General features: G+C 41.2%; 2 protein-coding genes across 15 annotated transcripts; one reads left to right on the top strand and one right to left on the bottom strand.

The window, feature by feature from the left end:
• The first annotated feature begins 2,553 nt into the window (after positions 1 to 2,553).
• Positions 2,554 to 10,554, top strand: LOC103651660 (suppressor of mec-8 and unc-52 protein homolog 2). Of its 13 annotated transcripts, none has more exons than XM_035966540.1 (14): positions 2,554 to 2,755; positions 3,502 to 3,642; positions 3,726 to 3,775; positions 4,525 to 4,628; positions 4,850 to 5,015; positions 5,380 to 5,431; positions 6,230 to 6,344; positions 7,028 to 7,076; positions 7,180 to 7,269; positions 8,104 to 8,172; positions 8,242 to 8,365; positions 8,665 to 9,014; positions 9,204 to 9,590; positions 10,078 to 10,554. In XM_035966540.1, the coding sequence occupies exons 5-14, from the start codon at positions 5,010 to 5,012 to the stop codon at positions 10,351 to 10,353; spliced, it is 1,518 nt and encodes a 505-aa protein (XP_035822433.1). In that variant the 5' UTR covers positions 2,554 to 2,755; positions 3,502 to 3,642; positions 3,726 to 3,775; positions 4,525 to 4,628; positions 4,850 to 5,009; the 3' UTR covers positions 10,354 to 10,554. The 13 variants fall into 13 exon arrangements, with proteins under 13 accessions (XP_035822433.1, XP_035822437.1, XP_035822429.1 ...); XM_035966544.1 differs by having other exon boundaries at positions 4,902 to 5,015; XM_035966542.1 differs by having other exon boundaries at positions 2,563 to 2,755; positions 3,435 to 3,642.
• A 4,335-nt stretch (positions 10,555 to 14,889) lies between these two features.
• LOC100283992 (ubiquitin-like protein 5) lies at positions 14,890 to 20,542 on the bottom strand. 2 transcript variants are annotated; one of them, XM_035965901.1, is made up of 4 exons: positions 20,136 to 20,162; positions 18,460 to 19,294; positions 15,726 to 17,207; positions 14,890 to 15,644 (listed from the first exon to the last, which is right to left on the bottom strand). In XM_035965901.1, the coding sequence occupies exons 3-4, from the start codon at positions 16,494 to 16,496 to the stop codon at positions 15,231 to 15,233; spliced, it is 1,185 nt and encodes a 394-aa protein (XP_035821794.1). In that variant the 5' UTR covers positions 16,497 to 17,207; positions 18,460 to 19,294; positions 20,136 to 20,162; the 3' UTR covers positions 14,890 to 15,230. The 2 variants fall into 2 exon arrangements, with proteins under 2 accessions (XP_035821794.1, NP_001341916.1); NM_001354987.1 differs by lacking the exons at positions 14,890 to 15,644; positions 15,726 to 17,207 and having other exon boundaries at positions 19,070 to 19,294; positions 20,136 to 20,542.
• Positions 20,543 to 20,957: the final 415 nt, after the last annotated feature.

The following is a 20,957-nucleotide window of genomic DNA, read 5'->3' on the forward strand; positions in this document are numbered from 1 at the left end:
CAAGACATGTCAAAAGACGGTTGAAGTCTGTCAGAAAGTTGAGAAACTCCGGAGTTATAAGTGTGACTTATATTTCAACAGATAAGAATCTGGCAGATCCTTTTACCAAGGGACTACCACGTAATGTGATAGAAATCGCATCGAGAGAGATGGGTATGAGACCCGAATAAAGTTGCCATGGTGGAAACCCAGTCTATGTGATCGGAGATCCCGTGAATTAGGTCCTGGGAAGAACAAGCCATTGGTGAACTGAGGAGAGTAACCTTTGACCCTCTCTAAGTAAAGATGCAATACTCTCAAATGCTGTAAGGCAGGTTGGCTTTGTGCCTTAATGTGTTCTGTTGGCTTGTATTAGCGAAGATGTTGTCCTGCAGAACATTCTTGAAAGAACACACCTATATGAGTTAGACTGTCTAACGTCGCAGTCTATGAGATCTGGGTGATCTCTAGTAAACTCATGAAGAGACCTTGGAGTACGACGTATATGCTCCACCCGAGAAGGGGACTACTGGTAGCCAAGTACTAGTCATGACTTCAAGTGAAACCCATTCACGCAAAACTTGCAATTCAAGGCATAGTCCATTGTCCAAGTTGTGGGTTGGTGTAACTTGGAGTTCTAGGCGGAAGTTCAACTTAACAGTCTCTGCTGAAAAACTAGTATATTAAACGGTAGTGAACAGTGGCGAAAACTGCAGATGGGCATTTGAGATCTGGTGGGGGATTGTTAGGATTTATGGGCTTGGCCCAATTAAGTTATTCAAATAAATCCCAGGAAAATCTCAAAAAGCCCATATAAGTGGATGGCAAAGGGATAGGTGGAACCAATAGCACCATATTGCTAGCTCTTGTGGAGTAGAGCTAACTTAAATATGGAAGCCACACTCACTCACCAAGTCATGGATGAGAGGAGAGAGTGTGGAGAGCCACACGCGCGCGCGCGCTCGCTCGCCTCGCCTCGCCTGGCCTGGCCTGGCCTGGCCTGGCCGGGCGGGGCGGGGCGAAGGGCGCGGGCGCACGACATGCGCGTGAATGGTCCGCCGAAATCCGGCCCCTCGCCTTGCGGGGGCGCGGCTACCTTTTGCCGTTTGATTTTTTGGTTTCTTGGCTGTTACGCTTATCCTAACCGATCGCTACAAAATCTCAACTGATTGCGAGATTTTCGTGGGTGGATAAGCACGGGGGTCGCGGACTCGGCCCTATAAAAGGAGCCCGGCAGCCAGCCTCCAATTCATCCCAGATCCCAGTTCGCTTTCGCCTCTCTTCATAGCTGAGCCGCCTTTTAGTTCCCTTCGTCCCGACCGCAGAGGTGCATCTGCGATCAGGAGAGCAGGTCTCCGGAACCCTTCGTCTTCTAGATCCTGCACCGGGAGAGGGCGAATAAGGTTTTTGGGAAGCGTCTTCACGCGACTGCTCGTGATCTGCTGACCTCGTCAACCCATCTGATCCTGGCGCGCGCCAACAATCAGTAAGTCTAATCAGTACGCATCATCTGATTTGGCTTTTGTTTCAGTTCTTCTGATTTGGTCATGATTTATATTCGGAATTTAATTTGGAATTTGTCTAATTTTTCAACAGTTCCTGCTACCCTGACACGGGTACGTGAATTATGGTAGATACTAGATACGAGTGCAGCAAAAATAAATTTTTTGACCCGTACACGATGAGACAGCCCCGGATATATTGAGCTAAGCTAGTTTGAAAACTCTATTTTCTCAAATGATTATTATTTTTCTAAGGGAAAATAAACTAATTTCTCTTAGAAAAAAAAATTCCTTAAGAAAATGAGGTTTTCAAACTAGCTGTAAGAAGATATTTGCAAGTCGGTCTAGAAAAACTCTTGAATTTATGCGCTAATTGGGTGTTTGTTTTTCTCATTAAAGTTTTGTTCGTGTCACGTCAAATATCAATTGTGAGTATTAATTATAAAAAATTTCCCTTAGACGATAAGACAACCCTGAATATTATATTAAGGCATGTACAACTCACATAAATGTCTATCGGTATCAAGGAGATAAGTATAAAAAACATAAGAGACGATACCTTAGTGAAGAAACGTCTCTACCACGGCTCTCTAAGTCTAGATATGATTCTATCATACAAACCATACAAATGGTTCATATTTTGAAAAGTTATAATGAATAAGATACAAGACTTAGATAGGTTAGGTTATATGAAAGATTTCTTAGGTATATCTAATGTTTGGGGAACCAAAACGTAGTATCTATATTATACATGCCCTTAAGAAGATATTCTCAAGTCAGTAGAGTAAAACTCTTTAATTTCTGCGCTAATTGAATGTTTGGTTTCCTAATTAAATTTTAGTCTGAGTCTCATCAAATATCTAAATATTAATTGTGATCATTAAATATAGGATTAATTAGATTTATTCATTGTTTAATGTTCATAGGTGTAATTGGTTTTATAATTAGATTATATTTAATACTATAATTATTATTAAAATATTCAATGACTATATTTAATATTCGTAATTAACATTAAAATATTGAGGTGACATAAACTAAACTCACCCCTCAGGCAACACATAATCCTGATCCGGTGTCGTCTGCAAGCACCAGCGAAATCCGAGGGCCAAACCGAAAAAGTCACTCCGGCACCGCCAGTCCCCCGCCTCCTCCAAATCCCCGACCGGCGCCTCCGTCCCGGCTTCCCTCCGCTCCCTGCCGCGGCGCCGTCGACGCCACCGCTGTTGCCTCGCTCCTTCCCATCTTCCGCTGCCATAGCTATTGTAAGCAAGGTACATTAAGACCGAATCTCCTGTACGATCCCGTGAGCCGCGCCTTTAGTTTTTGCGTCGTTCTAATTTCACCTCGAATGATTCTATGGAGAGAGAGAGAGAGAGAGAGAGAGAGAGAGAGAGAGAGAGAGAGAGAGAGAGAGATCGCGTCTTATGCTTGGGGTTTGGACAGTAAAATCAGAGCTGCCTCCCTTTGGAAGGAGCCTACTGTAGTTAGTCTTGTCGAATCGTCCACCAATTATAGGCTTATAGCTGTTTTTTTCTGAAAATTATTATGCAGGGAAAAAAATCATGAATGAAACCACAGCTCTTGATGGTACCGTTAATTTCTTACTGTTGTTGTGACAGTTACGCGAATGGCTGGAACTTGAAATGCAACCATGACTGCTGTTGTAGCTTAGCCTTCTAGTCATCTAGTCCATCTGCTACATTACTTGGATTTACTTTCACCCTCTGGTGGTGATTCGCTGTTACCTGTACTCCTTCGCAAAAGCCCGAATAACCACCATTATGTTTGTCTCTGCAATATACTACTATCCATCTCTGCAAAATTCTATTTTTCATACATGTCACATACTGCAAGGGAGCTATGATAATGTTCAGGACCCCACAATCAGCGACTCTGGTCTTGGACTGAATCCACACACGTTTTCAGCCTTTTAGGATGTGTATGTATCAGGGCCCGTGATCATGTTACTCACTGTAAGTGATTGGGTGAGCTCCAATTTCTCTTGTTCTCCATTCAGCGAGGAGAAGAAAAAAGAAGAACCAGAGACACCCAGGTATCGTGATCGTGCTAAGGAGCGGCGTGAAGATCAAAACCCTGATTATGAACCTACAGAACTTGGTTCGTTTCATGCAGTGGCACCTCCTGGGAGTGATTTGAGGTAATGGATCACATGTTCATTGATCTGGCATGTATTTTTCTATGTTTTCTGGAATCCTAATCTCTGCAATGTTTGTGTCACAGGTTGGCGGATGCCCACAAGATTTCAATTGAGAAAAGCAAATATCTTGGAGGTTGGTTGTGATTCTGTGCTTTCTTTAAGGAGATAGTTTCCTTTTTGTGGTGAAACTTCCTTTGGCATGTCTACTTACCTCTGTTTTGAATTTTTTGTGTATGGCATACCTTTGCACTGAGCTGTCTGAATCATGACTTCTGTAAAAATGAGAGCTGCTGACTTCTGTAAAAATGAGTGTTGTTTAACTTAATCTTATAAATTTGGTAAATTGGTAATGCCCAGCGTCCTTAGGTTAGGAACATCGTTTTCTCTAACGGGGCGTTTGGTTCCCTTCATTTTAAAGAAATTGAAATTCACTTAATAAAGTAACTTATTTAGTTTGAAATTTGGTATTCCACCACTTTCCAAAGTTCAGATATAAGACTATCTCAAATTCATAGGGTAGAGGATAGGAAATGATTTTATGCATTGCTAGAATTTGTTTCTACTCTGTAACTTACATGACACTCTTCGTTCCACTCCTCTATAGTAAAAATGTAGGACATAAATATCTCCGACATCTTGCTAATAATAGTATACAAATATATTTTGTATAAAAGCGAATTAGTTTAATTTATATATGCCTAAATTACTATTATTAGAATGGAATTGAATTCCAAAGATCCAAACGGGGTGTAAGTGAAATATAAAGAGTTAGCACCCATTTGATCCTTTTATTGTTTTGAAGTGAAATGGTAATGTACATTCTATTTTATTGTTTTGAAGTGAAATGGTAATGTACATTCTCCTATTGTGTGGGCAATGCAGATGCGCCAACAGAGAGAAACCCTAGGAAAACATGTCATGCACTTTCTTGCTGGTTATATTTCCATGTTTTCAGGACAGGGTCCTTTTCAGACAGGGATAACACGGTATGTTGTCTTTTATATTCAAGTCTAGGCTTTAGTTTTAGTAATTTCAATGGGCACATTTTTTGTTAGCTACCGGTCTACCTCTCTTTTTTACCTTGGAATTGAATGTAATTTGGTTGTTTCAGTATGTAGCAAGTTGACCCTTATGTTCATACATGAATATATATTGTTGCTGGTAGTCTAGGACCGTTTTTCTTGCTAAAAGATGTGGTGTTTGCCAGGATTATATTGCTTGGAACAATGTTACTATTCTTTCTCACCTGCTATTGCTAGCGCAAGCAGTTCCTCACCTCACTGTGCATTACCTATCAAACTGGAGCATGGGCAAGGCCACAAGGCAACACTTGGCCATTGGCTACCAAACTGACTTGATCATGGAATATGCAGGTATCACTTTTGAACATTGTTGTTTAATTGAAGAAATGCTGCAACCATCCATTTTTGTTCAACTTCAGTATTCACTGTGTAATGATCAAAGGATAAAACTCGATGAATGAAGAATGTACAAAGAGCAAATTATGGCTAATTGACCTTGCTGGAAGTGAACGGGTAGCAAAGACAGATACACATTAACTTTTTCCCTTGTCGGAGTTGAGAAAATATTTGATTTAGGATATAATTTCCTTAATATTATGTTTTTAAATAAGAATTTTGCTTGATGATGGGACTGCACCTAGATACCTTCTTCTATTATCCTTTTTGTGATAATGATTTTGTAGTCCATGTAATTTTGTGTTCATTGATTTCGCAGAAATCCCCTGTTGATGAGCAACTGGTGGTCCTATTGTACTGCTTATTTATAGGTACTTCGTTATTTATTCTCATGGTTTTATCTTGTAGCAACGAGTGGGCAGTGTCGTCGCCGAGGAAGCCAATGCCTTGGATTCAGTGGCACATCGCTATTTGGCTGTGAACTTATGATGTATGAACATTGCTATGAGTGTAACCTGTGCTGATGCTTTGTTGTGAAATTTATCTAAGAATTGGAGATCAGTTCCAGTTATGTGTCTGTATGCCTTTTTTTTATCAAATTAGCATTGTGTTGTTGCGTGGTCATAGACACAAAACTAACAGCATCACAAGTTGGTGTACCTGCTCTGTGTTGTTTGAGGCAATTTGTGTTGCTTGTGTTTTAGGCCAACATGACTCTTTAGAAATAATTTAAAGTGATATTGATAATGTTTGCCACACTGATTTTGCATGTCATAGTGATGTTTGTCGTTCCGTATCTATGTTTTACATAATTTTTTTACTCCCGTAGCAACGCACGGGCATGGACCTAGTAATAGTATACAAATATATTTTGTATAAAAGCGAATTAGTTTAATTTATATATGCCTAAATTACTATTATTAGAATGGAATTGAATTCCAAAGATCCAAACGGGGTGTAAGTGAAATATAAAGAGTTAGCACCCATTTGATCCTTTAACCTAAGCAACCAGTCATGCATGTATTCTTGTAATAGAAAATAAAGGTAGATAAGGTGACACTATTATTGGATATTGGCTGGTGACTACCAGTCCCAGATGCTGTTCTTTAGGTTTCCATCTGATGAGCTGCTCTTCGATTGACTTTCCATTTCCACTTTATGCTTTTAAGGTGATTTGGAGCATACACATCTGGTCAAGGGCCTGGGCTATGCTCTACTTCACAAAGTACGGAGTGAAATTGAAAAGAAACCTGAGGCAGAGGATGGGAAGGATGCAAAGTCAAGGTAATTCCCAGCCTTATGTCATGTTATCATAGTTTTCCCTTATATGATTGCAACATCGAGTAGGGTTGAAAAAGTCACTGTATGCAGTTTGTATTTCGAATGCTGTAGTATGCCTATAATAGTGACTGTCATGTACATGGTATTCAGTCATTCACTTTTACAGAAAACAAGCCCATACATATATATTTTTTCTATGATGACCCAATTATATGGACCAAACTTCTTTTTGGCTACCTCCAAGTTTCGAAGTTTGAACTGATTTAAGAAATCCAATTTCCTTCCTCTTGAATTTTAGAAGAGTTTTATATGTGAATAAATTTCTTGTTCCTATAAATTAAGAAAGGGGTTATGCCTCCTGTAACATTTTGCATTTGGATCACTTGTACTACATAACTGTGCCAGCATTCCTGGAGCCATCATGAACGATCAATGATTTTTTGACGAAAGTACAATCAATGATTTTGTGTTCCATTTGGAATGTATGTAAACAACTAAACATTATCTCAGCAAATTATCATTTCCTGCCATCATTAGCACCACCCTTTGGTACAATGTAAAATATAATATCCATCCGTCTCCCAGTTTGAGATATTACAATACTTGCTAACAGTCTCATGTTTCTACTCAGGATGCACCTAGTGCTTTGGGAGCATAAACACTTATCTTTCACTTTTGTTGTTCAGGGCAACAAAAGAAGATCAGGCAGTCTCCTTCCGCACTGCAACTGCAAAGGTATGTTTCCTTTTTAGTTATCACTTTTCAGTGAGTTTTTTTCCTTCATACGTTAATGGTTAATACAATATGGCTATTGATTTTCATTCTTTGTTGGTTGCAGTCTGTCTACCAGTGGATCATAAAGCCTCAAAGCATAATTAAAGAGAATGAATTGTTTCTTCCTGGTCGGATGTCATTTATTTACAACTTGGTAATTCCCTGAAAAGTACAATAGTGCTCATTTATACTTACAGACATGGCATTATGTATAAATATCCATAGCATTGTAAGAAATTGATTTTTTTTGTTTATACCAGTGTTTTTAAGGCGTCACCTAGGTGACGCCTAGGCGTCCAGGCGCTCATATAATTCTAGGCGCCTTGCCTGCCTAGGCGTTAAGGCGGTGGTCCAGCTCCTCACCTCACCGTACCGCCTTAAGAACACTGGTTTATACATTTGTTTACTAAGATATTCGTATTTTAACCTTCTTATTCTGAGAATTTAACACGCATGTCCTATGATTTTTGTTACCTTTTGCAGTATATGAAATGCATGATTATGTTTCGTTCTATGATAAGAAATTGTCTGCTTCTCTGCTGATCACCTGAGTGCAGAACTTCATTCAATTTCCTGAATTTCTCACCTGGAAACTGAATAATCTTGTGCTTTTATTATGCTCTATTATATTCAAGTATAGTGTTAATTTACTTTATCTCTGATGGCGTGATTTACAGTTCATGCGATTTTGATTGTCATTGGGTGCATCATAGCCTCATAATTGCTAAAGACAGTACTTCCTCTGTGTTCATATTCTATTAAGGAAACCATGAATCACAAACCAGCAATCATATCCTTTTCATATATTTTCTCAGAATATTAGAGTAGGAGTGCACCAGCACAGCTTATTCTTGTGAAGTTGCCAGTGTTGCCGATTTTTTTTTCTTTTGTATTCCAACTTTTGTTGTATTTTCATCTCTCCTTTTATTTTGGTTTTGAAGTTTTTTGTTTATAAAGCATAGTAATTATCTTTTAATAATCCAATCAGGAGGAGGTAGTAACCAATGACATTCCAACAACTCTTCATAGGAGCAAAGCTGATTGCCCAGTTCAAGAGGTATTCTGAATATGTGTATCCCATTTTGGAGTGTTTTGTAACTTTTCTTAATGACCTTATTTTTTGCAGGAGATGGTAACTGTAAGTGTGGATGGTTCTGTACTTGACAGGATTGCTAAAATTATGACGTACCTTCGGCTTGGATCATCAGGGAAGGTTTTGAAGAAAAAGAAAAAGGAGAGAGATATAAAAGGTGTTTTTGAGAGAATAACTAATATAGTAGGGATCTTGTTGAGTTAGAATATGATAACAGAAAAGCTTTCATGGTAAATACACTAGGAAATATGCTACAGTGTGTTATTTGGAAGATCTAACACATTTTTAGTTATATACTCCCTCCGGTCATCATAACATGAGCACAACTGAACTAAAAGCAAAGTTAATTTTGCCAGGGTGCATGAATTTTGTTTCAATCGTGTTGCTAGTATTTTTTGTAGAATTATCTTCAGGTGTTTAGTGGATAAGGTATGTAATATGTTTGCTATAATGCAGGGAAGAACAATTTGGCAAGTGGCGACTGTGATGAGTCAGTAAAACCTTCCAAAATTAATGGTTCTACTCAGAAACATCAATCAGATATGCCACCACCACCAGCTCGACCCCCTCAGAACAATAATTTCACTGGAAAGGAGAAACAACCAGTCCCTGTTGCAAGAGCAGACGATGATGACATTTTTGTTGGAGATGGAGTTGACTATACAGTTCCTAACGAGGAAATGAGTCAGAGCCCTGTTTCTGATATGGATGAATCCCCACATAACCATCAGAAGCAGTCCAATTTCATTGAACCCATGTATGGCCCTGTACCACCATCTGAACCTGCTCAAGCTTGGCAACAGCCGGTAAGCCTATAAATGTTCAGTGACGTAGGTTCTGGTGGATACCTGTAACTTTGGCTGTGCGCTTTGAATGTTAGAGGCTGGCGGTGTATTTGTTATCTCTCCATGTTCATGTCCTGCTGTAACCTATTTTTAGTTTTATTTGCATTTTATTCAACTTGGTCATAATATTAATGTCTTTTATGGTGCCAGAATGGGTATGATGCTGTTCAAGCCCAGATGGCAGCTGCTGGATATCAAGGTGACTGGTCAAGCTATGTGTATGCAGAACAGCAGTTGGGTTATCCAGAGCAGTACGTGCAGCAAAGCACACAGGAATATGATGTGTTAGCTGACCCCAGTATATCACAGGATCCGAGGTTCATGACTCAGGCAGACAAGGATCGGGGTTTAGGTTCTGTTTTCAAACGTGACGATCAAAGGCTTAATCAGCTGAGGGAAAAGGACGAACGGGAGAGAGATCCAAATTTTATTTCAGATAGTTACTCAGAGTGTTATCCTGGTTACCAGGAGTATAATAATGAGATCGCAGGAAGCGATGATGAAGATGATTTATCGAAGATGGATATGGGTGGACGGGTAAGCGAAAAAATTAAGATCTCACGCACACAAGTTCCCTTTCAAATGCAAGCCTATGCCTGTGGCAAGGGGTTCTGTGAAATCGCAGTGGATAGACTAGGCATCACTTAGTCATTGTTTATTATGTTGCATTTGCTTTTGAATTGATCAGAACTGAAAACTCATTTCTGCATCATGTTTCTTTATTACGCATTTGAAAATCCTGAAAACTTACAGTCTGGTGTTCTAGCTGTTTTGTGAGATCTTTTTAGTTACTGTTCAGTCTGGTATCTGAGCATAACCCGAAGACTGTTGTCCTTATATTACTTTGTTCTGGTTGTTTATCCTGTACATCTTCAGTTGTGATATAGCAGCCATTGTGTCTCTTGGTTTAAAATGGTTTACTCAGGTCCACGGTCACTTGTGTTGTGGAATGATACATGAACTTTTATCACTGGCGCTTTTGGACCATCTCTGTAGTGTATTCTGATATATGATTCTTGAGCAGGCGAAGGGCCGTCTTCACAGGTGGGACTTCGAGACTGAAGAGGAGTGGGCCAAGTACAACGATCAGAAAGAAGCCATGCCGAAGGCTGCCTTCCAGTTCGGGGTGAAGATGCAGGACGGCAGGAAAACCAGGAAGCAGAACAAGGACCAGAAGCTGACGAATGACCTCCACAAGATCAACAAGATTCTGGCTAGGAAGAAGGGCGAGAAAGATGGGGCGGAAGATGGCGGTCACTACGATGATGATTTACCTAGCTCAAAGAAACAGCGTGGCTGAAGCAGTCATTTTTTTGTTTTTGTTTCTCCTGCTCGTACTGTAGGCAGGCGAACATTCTATGAAGAGTCACAGTGTCATGTTTAGCTGGCAGCTGTATCCTGCTGCGTTTGTTTAAGGTGTCCTGGTAGGAAATATGTTGATGCTATTGAGCCGAAACCATGGAAGGAATGTGGCTATATATATATATATATATATATATATATATATATATATATATATATATATATATATATATATATATATATATATATATATATATATATATATTCTTAGAAAGAAAAGCCAGATCTTTATGTTACAATTACAGTGATGAACCTGCAAGTATTTAATTTGTCATATTGGGAGGCTTTTGCAATGTGGTTAGAGCTGAGAATATCCAAGAGTGTGGCTCAGTGCTTAGCCTTGGCTATGACTTACTGTTTGATGAAATTCTTGCTGCGTGGTGCTGAATTCCATTTGGAACGAATTTCTCTGAATGATCAGCGACAGGGATGCAAGTATATTCATTCTGGAAAATCCCGTGTTGAGATTGGTGCCAAACTGAATGGTATATGTTTTTTAGTTCATTGAATGTTGTATGGCAAGGCTGGGTTGGAATTTGAAGACTCGATACTGGTAGAGGTGTTCCCCCCTTCTGAAGCGTCCCAGCAATTTGGAAATGGGGCTTGCAGTAGAGTTGGCAAATGGCTAAATGCTGAGCGAAAGATTTAGTCTTGGCATGCATAGGGGGATATGTTGTCATATTGAGTTGTTTGGTTGGAGGATTCGGTAACGCAAACCTGAAGGAATAGTTAGAGCTGTACGTCGACGTTATACGGCAACACAATTTTTTTTTCTGTTTGCCTTACCATGCTATAATATCCTACGAACCAAATAGCAGTGGGTTTAATATGCTGCTCTCTTTTGAGGAATTTTGGTCCAGGCCTCAGCTTGCGGCGTTCTGCTTTTATTTAGTCTGCATGTTTAGTTCTTCGTACGAAGCTTTTTGGTTATAGACCGGCTCCAGCAGGATCACGTAAAAGCTCATGTCCTCTCAATATAGAGGTTTATCAGAACCTTTATCTCTACAACAAGAGACTCTAAAAGGTTATCTAAAATTTATAGGATGATATGCGTGCGCTGTATATAGAGGATGTATGGTAGTGCTCTATACACTATGCTGATTCTTGAGTCTGTGCGTTCACGTGCTGACGAGCGGTAAGAAATAATATAGAATATCAAATCTGGTAACACCGTTGATATAGAGGATGAAATTTAGGAGATATTGCCGGAAATGAAGAAGATATAGAGTACATAGGCCCTGTTTGGCACAGCTGCTGCTTGTTGAAAAAGCATCTTATCTGATAAGCTGGTAAAAAGCAGCTTCTGCTTGTTGGCTGCTTTTAGTTCATTTTGAGAAGCAATTGAACTGATAAGGTGCTGCAGAAGCTGTCTGTTTGGCAGAACGTCTGCTTAAATTTGTGAAGAAGCTGAAAATAAGTTGTGCCAAACAGGGCCATAATCTTTTAGAGGGTGCTGTAAATGACAGAGAATATTCTTTTAGACTGTCCGCAGCGGTGACCTCTAAATTTTTCTCCCTATATCACTTTTTGTGTCACATCATCAACATTTCACCTCCTACCTTTTCATCTCCCGCAGCGGTTCCCCCTATATTATCCTCTATACCCCACTATAACTATAAAATATTATTATCTAACCTTATTTATCTTTTATTACTATTTTTTTTCAACTATTAAATAAGGGAGCACCGTGCAAGGGGCGCTACAGTGCTCCCCTTGATCTGGGGAGGCTGCAGCGCAAGAGAACCATTTGGAGACCGGCGCGCATGCTCCCCTTGATCTGGGGAGGCTGCAACGCAAGGGGACCATTTAGAGGCCGCCGCTGTGCGTAGAGGGCCCCTACGCGTATACAGTGCAAGGGGAGGGGGCACGGCACGTCATGCGTTGCGGACGACCTTAGACTATCTGTAACGGTTCTCTCTAAATTTCTTCCTATATCACTTTTTTGTATCACATCGTCAACATTTCATCATCTATTTTTTCATCTCCCGCAACGGTTTCCTCTATTTTCTCCCTCTATATTCTACTACAACCATAAAATATTATTTTCCATATCTTTTCATCATCTATTATCATTTTTCTCTCCTCTAACAAACACTGACGCGCACGCATAGCGAGGAAAGGGGGTTGGCACAGCGCCCTCTTAATCTGGCGTAGTACCGGCCTTTCCTCTTACACTGTTGCCGTTAGAAGATTATATAGCAGCATGCGCTGCACTAGTAGCGTCACTCTATATGTCTACAGTCCTAGGGGAGGGGGCACCATCCAGTAAGCATTGCAAATAGTCTTAGACTATCCGCAGTCGTTCCCCCTATATTTTTCCCCCTAAATCTTACTATGCAGCCACGTCATCAAGATTCCCTCCCCTAAATTTACTCGTCCCGCAACCGTTCCCCCTAAATATTCCCCTACATATCCCTCTACTCATTAAATATAAATTTCCCTACAACTAACATAACCAACTTGTTTTTTTATTTTTATTGTTTTTTCAACACGTTTTGATTAATAGATGAAACTAGGTTAACAAATTTTTTTTAATTATTCCTCTTAATTAAGACATACTATGTACAAAATCAAATATTACAATATTAAATTGTAATCCTTCTTACAAAATTTCATTTACAATTACTGAACCTTAGCGGTCTTCGGAATTGTTCCATTCATATGTGCACGAACTTCTCTGAAGCACACTTACTTTGGAAGACAAACCTTTCAGTCGTACGGTGCAAGCCACGACTATCTTACGATGCAAGACACCGTTGCCTTTCATACGAAGCCACGGATGGCTTTCAATGGAAGCCATCTTCCCCCCCCCCACCTTTGCTCTCCCCTATATATATTCAATGAACCTCTACCATATTCTTCACCCATAGTACTCAGTGAATCAAGTTATCCATAGTTCGTTATGTCTCCGAGCCATACGGAAGATGAGTTTGCTTCGAGTGATTCGAGTGATAGTGAGGATGAAACTCTTTTGCTTGTCAACCTACTAACCCTAAACATTGCGGCTCAACACCTTCACCGCCGACGGTCCGGTCTACCCCGCCATGTCATTCACAGAGATCATTTCGCTGGAGAAAACCTAATCCAACATCACTACTTCGCCGCTTACCCAGTGTATCCACCGCATGTGTTTCGTAGAAGGTGCGCACTTCATACATTTGTCTTATGTTATCATTTTTTCAAGTGTTGACAATTATGCAATACCATTTATATAGGTTCCGCATGGGTAGGCCTTTGTTTCTCCGCATTCTGCATGGTCTTCAACAACACGATATTTACTTTACACAAAGAGTTGACGCAACTGGTATGCCCGGACTAGGACCATTACAAAAAGTTTGTGCGGCCATGCGGATACTTGCTTATGGCTTACCTTCAGATGCGGTAGACGAGTATATTCAAATTGTGGAATCAACGGCTAGAGAATGCCTTCATCATTTTTGTCGCGCAATCATTGATTGTTTTAGTGCCTGGTATTTACGCACTCCAACTCAAGATGACATTACTCGCATCATGCATAATAGTGAGTCGCGGGGTTTTCCTGGCATGTTGGGATCCATCGATTGCATGCACTGGGAGTGGAGGAACTGTCCAACGGCTTGGCGAGGTCAATTTTGTGGTCGAAATGGTAGGGCATCGATGATACTTGAAGCAGTTGCAACGTATGATCTATGGATTTGGCATGCATTTTTTGGCATGCCTGGGACAAACAATGACGTTAACGTGCTCCACCGATCCCCCGTATTTGACCCAATCACTACTGGTCGAATGCCACCTGTCAATTACACAGTTAATGGTAATGCGTACAACTTCGGTTATTACCTCGCTGATGGTATTTACCCCAACTGGCCTACTTTTGTGAAAGCAATCCGACACCCATACGAGGAAAAGAAAGTCTACTTCACTCAGATGCAGGAAAGTTGCCGAAAGGATATTGAGCGTGCATTTGGAGTTCTTCAAGCCCGGTGGGCGGTGCTCCGTGGACCAGCTTATGGTTGGGATCGTAATCGTTTGACAGAGATAATGACGGCTTGCATCATCATGCATAACATGATCGTTGAAGACGAAGGGCCATTTGCTGCAAACATTGATTTCGGAGACAACTCTTCAAGGATTGATTCATCTCAAATAATAGCGGAAGGCCGTGCCGAATGGGTTATTAACCACTTTGATCTACGTCGCCAAGATAGATCGTGCTCCCTTCAAAATGATCTTGTCGAGCACTTATGGAGTCGCCGTGGAAGTATGTAATAGTTATGTGTCGTAGCTGTTGAGTTCGCAGTTACTATCAGTACTTGTTATGTGTTTTCGTCTAAGTTTGTATTCGAATAAATAAGTTACGTATCCCAAATATTCCATACAGCCTACTACATTTAAGTTGACATACTAGGTTTTATTGTACCACACACAACGCAACATCACAATTCATGTTTTCTTCTACAATTTATAACATACCATTCGATTGGCAATAATCGTGTTCAAACATTTATGACATCCAAGCTCATTATTGTCTAATACAACATCAAACAACTTAAGATACACAGGTTCGACCAAACAAATACTGTTGTGCATAATACAAATTCGTAAACGAAGTAACCTAAAATTGTCTCAACAAGTCTCAACAGCACATGCGCACATCGTAGAGAACCGTTCCTCATTGCTCAAAAGTAAATATGAACTGCTGCAATTTTTTTTTCTGTTCCTTCATCACAACCCAAACTTCAGGATCTACATCTTCTTCGTTTGTCGACAACAGCATCTGCAAACGTTGTTCTGCCGATTTCAGTTCTTCTAGTTTGAGTTCCCTTTGTCTTATGCTTAGCTTTTGGGCTTCCAAGTCCAATCTCTTCTTTTGTATCTCCCTGTCTTCTTCAGTGGTCTTTTCTTTTTTTTCCCCTTTTCTATGGACCTCTGTATTTGTTTCTCAGTAATTTCTTGTAATCGGCTTAAGTACTCCGGGGACGAAGATGAACCAGCTTTCTTTCTATCAGCTTTACTGTAATCACGGCCACGGGGCCTTTTTCCTGACAGTCCAGCGGATCCACTGTCAGTCTCCGGTGTTTCCACTGATGGACACCCCGACGAAGGTATTGATCTTGCATGTAATCCTCTAAACGAGTGTCCTTGACATATGCTCTCCCATTTGGGTTCCCCCTTCAGTTGATGCCAGCAGTGCATATAATGAAATGGTTTGCCCTCCTCATGAGCGAACAAAGTGGCTGCCTTCGATGTCTGCAAAGTTGGAATTCATTATATAATGAGTTGCAGCAGAGACACATGTAGTACATATAATCATCGTTTCATTAGTCGTACCTTATCGTCATCACTTAGACCACTTTGTTTCTCTCTTAGGACTCTCGCGTAGTATCCAGAGAATTTACTGACATCTGCCCTTATCTTGTCCCATCGGCTGCTAAGTGCTCTGTTTAGTCGACAAGGAAATTCCCCCCTTTGTTCATTGTACCTTTTTTCAATTCTGGCCCAGAGACCCTCCCTCCTTTGCCCAGTATTGACAATAGGGTCACTACTTATTTGCAACCAAGTAGTACAAAGGAGTCTGTCTTCTGGGGCTGTAAAGTTTTGTTCCTTAGATTTCTTTTGTTTTTGAACTGGAGGTGCATTTTTCTCAGGACTATTGATGTCCTGAACACTGTGTTCAGCATCTGACTCCAAGTGTACAGGCATTTGTGGTATAGTGTTCGAACCCTGCAACGGTGTACTTGATAGTGAAGGTGGATAAGAATCTGTGTATGGACTCATTCCAACCGACCCAAGAGGGTTCCTCACAAAATTCATGTAGTGATTCCAATATAGTGCAGATTGGGAAGCAGGGATCATGGTTGATTGGGAACTAGTATTTCCTGGCTGAATTGGAGCCCACATTGTAGTTGGACCTTGACCAGGACTAGGAAAATTAATGTTTCCCATGATGTTGCAATCGACTGGATTCTGCTGCATGTAGCCCGTTGGCCATAAGGGTGGTGCTGGTGGAAATTGTTGGGCATTTGAGGGATTTGACATCGCCTGCGACGATGTCGCATTGCTGGCAGGGTCCATGCTAGGATATGTGGAGATGGGACACATTTAGTCATATGATACACTTTGAAGGCAATCGACAAAACGAGGTACGTTAAACTTAAGACAAACCATATAAAGACACTGAAATAATAGAACCATAATTTAATGAACTTATTAAGGAGTAGCATCAGAACATTTAAGATTCATCATAGTTCACAGACGACAACGTTCTGGACATCATACTAACTTAAGCTGACGAGGTAGCATGGAGAATTAGACATACATGACACGACCAGTTCGACAACATGACAACTACGACAACCCGAGTACTGGGATGTTCAAAAGCAAATCCTGCTTCTACAGCTGGAATACAGTGAACTAATAAATATTCCAATAGCTATTACGAGTTGACCTATCTGAGTCGCTGAAGTACCACTCGTCACTCACATCCGGGCAGTAGAACTCCTCTTCGTCGACAGATGGTTCAGTAACTGTTGGAGGGGTGGAAGGAGATGTCGGTTGAACACTTATGTCATCCCCCTCGTACTTAGCAATTTCAGGAAAAGCTTGGACTTTTGCCTCTAAGGCATCTTGGTGAAGCAAATCAAGTTTTTCTTTCATGGCAAAGAGGGTTCTAGCTAATATCTCTTCGTCATGCATGTGGTCTAATGCATGATCTACTAATCCACGAAGGGATTTTGTGGCATCCTCGGCACAGTCGACAAGTACTTTAACCAAAGACTTCATGGTATCTTCTTTCGAGGATGCCATTCGGAACTGTGCTGCAAAGAATAATAAATGAACAAACACTACGATTTCCTTATGAACCATACAGGCGTAACGAATTGAAAACAGCCCAACATATTTATCAATGATGTTGCATGGAACAAGTAAATATTTCAATTGTAGCAGTCATATTTAAGCATGGAACATAACATATTTATATTAGTATAACACTGCAAATGTTATGACTGGTAAGGCCAACATATGGGAATTAGAAATAACAAAATTTTGACTAGTTCGATATATTGTTGTTTCATGTGGTCATGGACAGAAAATACAAGCAATGCACTCATTGTACAGTAGTAACAAATGTTTCATGTAAGTCTTGTACAAAACAGTTAAGGAGATAATTAACATACAATGCACTGCATGTAAGAAGAAACATTGCTTTAATGCGAGGGTTGTACAAAACAGTGTAGGATACAAAAAACTAGCTATGTACTCCATGCAAGCACAAACATAATGAACATAATAAAGAACTGTATGCTCATACCATAACTTGCTGAAGAAAGCATAATGTTAATGAGAAGATATTGTGAAATAAGTGAGGGTTATACACATGACTACAACACAAATAAATTAGTTGTTGTATCAATATACAAAGCTACTATATGAAGGTGGACAATAGTTTAGTATCGTCCACTCGTATACAAGGGTGACAAACAAATTGGGGGGTAGTACAGCAACACAATTAGGGTTCACATAAACCTAACACTATGAATGAACATGAGGCATACTAAGTTCAGAAGTAATGCCCCCTCTGATTATGTCAATGAGAGTTTTACAAAGGATAATAAACAATGAACATTACACTGAGTTGGTTGAAGTAACACATTGTGGGGCACCCAACTATTAATCACTCTAGTACATTTACTAAAATGACCTGTTGTTGTGGACAGTGTTCATCCAAAATTATTTCGAGAAGACTACACTTGAAGGCAGTATGCAAGCAAGTCCGTAGTGTAGGGATTACAAAATAATGGCAGGTGAAGAACCTGTGGCCCGAATTGTAAGCACAACCAAATTTAGTTCGACCAAGTTTGAAAGACATTCAGCGGGTGAGTACCTTACAATTGTGTAACCCTAATAGGCAGACCAGATCCGCGGATATTTGTGAACTGGGGATTCATCGTTTGTTTGCGGATGAAATTTCTTACGGTTCAAAGGATAATTGGATTGCCGTAGTAATAACATGTTCAAAGTTGTGCGGAAGATTAACATAAACAATACGGATCGAAGGGCGTACCTCAAGATCCGAAGATTTGGGCGGCAATAAGACGAATCGAACTGCTGGATTGGGGATCCGATGAAGGCGTCGATGGTCGGACGGGGAAAGCAACCAAGCGGTGGCGACGAACCTGGATGGAGCCGGATTTGCGCCCGCTTCGTCTTCGGTCTTGACCGGAGCACCTTGCTGACCACCTCCACTTCGTCGTCCACAGCTCCGACGGGGACAGGCACGCTAGCGCGCCCGAATCGCCGTCGCCTCGTCGCGAATCGCCGAAACGCAGGCGCCTCGAACAGGAGAGAAGACGACCGCGAAGCTTCCGGTCGGTGCCGCGGGCGGATTCTTCCGCGCGAAGAAGTGGAGGGGGACTGCACAGTGACGCCCTGCATCTGGCGTGAGAGAGAAGAGGGCGGCGGCGAGGGGAGGCGGATAGCGGCGACCGCTGCGGAGGGAAGGGGTGAACAGTAACCCCTATAGCGTGAACAGTGATAGGGGAGGGGGTGCGAAGGGGGGAGCGTTGCAGTCAGTCTTAGGGCATAAAATTTAGGGGACGTTGCTAGACATAGCCATAACAAGCCTGGGTTAAAGCAGAATCAAGTGCACATAATTGAATGAGAAAAGATGACCATTACCACAACCAAGGTTAAAACCCTATGTTATTTATAGTACGAGTAGCAGTACACCAAGTTTGCAGGTTGACCATACAACAACGTATTGCAAAGCTGTCAGTGGTCACTGATAGTTTGGCACGCCATGTCTTACATAGCCCACTGAGGTTGCTTTTATATATGTGATGAGCTTAAGAGATCACCGCGAAGCGAATTGCACCCATGACTTCAGAATTCAGACCAACCTGCATGGGAATTGAACAGCGATTTAGCAGAGAAGGAATATGTCAAGGAAATCATAGACAGAAACGTGGATGTGAATTAGCCTGGGTAAAGGTGCACAAGTCATGCTAATAGCATAGAGATCTACGCGTTCGTTGCAGCTTTCTTGAATTCAAGCTTAAACAAACTTGCCAGGAATCTGAAATGTTCAAAGTCGTTGATAATGCGCACATGGCAACTATTTGGAAAGCAAATAGTCGGCATGTATTGAACTTATAAGTAGTTTTCCAATCTCCAGCGATTTGATGCAATGCTCCAGGCTGTAAATAATTTTCCAAACTACCAGTGCATAATATGTTGCATTGTGCAGTGAAAAAAAATAACTACACTAGAAATTGTCATTAATCAGGCCAACAGATACTGGCAATCATAGCCACATTTCTTTTGCTACAACAGATACTGGCATCTTATGAAGTACTTCTTGATAACCATTCAAGTTTTCAGAATTACATCCATCCTGTGCATCTAACAATATTCAGTGAGGCACATGATTGAACAACCAAGTTCTCTGGGTAGGCTGAAAGGATACACTCTTTCTGGTCTCTTGCTAAACATGACTATACAATGTTCTGCATCAATCATAACATAATAACTGGTCTATTTTATCACCACATGTCATATGTTCGGTTCCCTATAAACGATCGTAAATAGCCTCAGCACTATGCGATCAATATAACGAATATAACTACAAATACTCGAATTGGATCATATGAACAATTAAAGTTCCCGGTGGCCAGGCGCGCAGGAACTGAATCGAAAGGAATTCGAGTTGTAGAGGAAACCAGTCGCTGCTACTGCTAGTACCTGACGAGAGGGAGAGAGGGGCGGCGGCTCAGTTGTAGTAGAGCTCGAGGCCCATGCCGTCGTGGACCTCGTAGTCCTTGAGGGTGATGTGGTCCTTGTAGATGTTGTACCACTTCTGGATGCGGATCTTCTCGGGGCGCGTCCCCGTCTGCGCCGCCACCAGCTTCTTGAGGTCGCCGATGGTGTCGTCCTCGTTGCACTTGACCCGCACCTTCTTCCCCAGGCGGTCGTTGAGCACCACCTCGATCATCTCCGCCTCCCTACCGCTCCTTCCCCGGACGGACGGACGGACGTTCCTCGAACCCTAGGCCGTCGACGCCGGCGAGAGCGAAACTTCCCCACGAGTCGAGAATCGAGATGGTTTGGTTGCCTTGGGGAAAAGAGGAAAACAACGCGTTTCGCCAGTCACCTTGCGCCTTTGGCCTTCCGCTTTTGAGGAGACGAGCGCGTGCCGTTCGCTGCATCCGCCCCGTCCATTCAGAGGTCCACGGCTCAGATTAAGCCGCAGCGAAGGCCACACCCTAGCCTGGAGCACCCGTCTTGGTTGACGATTCCTACACGATAGGCGTTTTCGTTGACGAGATACGTCAGTGCTGATGTAACGGGGTGTTTGGAATTTTACTCGTGTCACATTATATATAATGTTGTATTAAATATAATCTAATTAAAAAACTAAGCGGCAAGACAAATCTATTAAACTTAATTAACCCATAATTCACACATGCAATGCTACGGTAAAAAAATGTTAATCAAGGATTAGTTTGACAGACTTAATAAGTTCACCTCACCATTTAATCTTCACTTACGTAATTAGTCTTATAA

Source organism: Zea mays, chromosome 3 (genome assembly GCF_902167145.1).
Source record: "Zea mays cultivar B73 chromosome 3, Zm-B73-REFERENCE-NAM-5.0, whole genome shotgun sequence".
In the NCBI taxonomy this organism is placed as follows: Eukaryota; Viridiplantae; Streptophyta; class Magnoliopsida; order Poales; family Poaceae; genus Zea; species Zea mays.

Coding starts and splice junctions, on each gene's coding strand:
- LOC103651660 (XM_035966535.1), top strand. CDS start 3,446: ATGTTACTCACTGTAAGTGATTGGGTGAGCTCCAATTTCTCTTGTTCT. Junction 8,366..8,664: donor AAAGGAGAGAGATATAAAAG/GTGTTTTTGAGA, acceptor GCTATAATGCAG/GGAAGAACAATTTGGCAAGT. Junction 9,015..9,203: donor CTCAAGCTTGGCAACAGCCG/GTAAGCCTATAA, acceptor TTATGGTGCCAG/AATGGGTATGATGCTGTTCA.
- LOC100283992 (XM_035965901.1), bottom strand. CDS start 16,496: ATGTGTCCCATCTCCACATATCCTAGCATGGACCCTGCCAGCAATGCG. Junction 15,645..15,725: donor GTCTAAGTGATGACGATAAG/GTACGACTAATG, acceptor CCAACTTTGCAG/ACATCGAAGGCAGCCACTTT.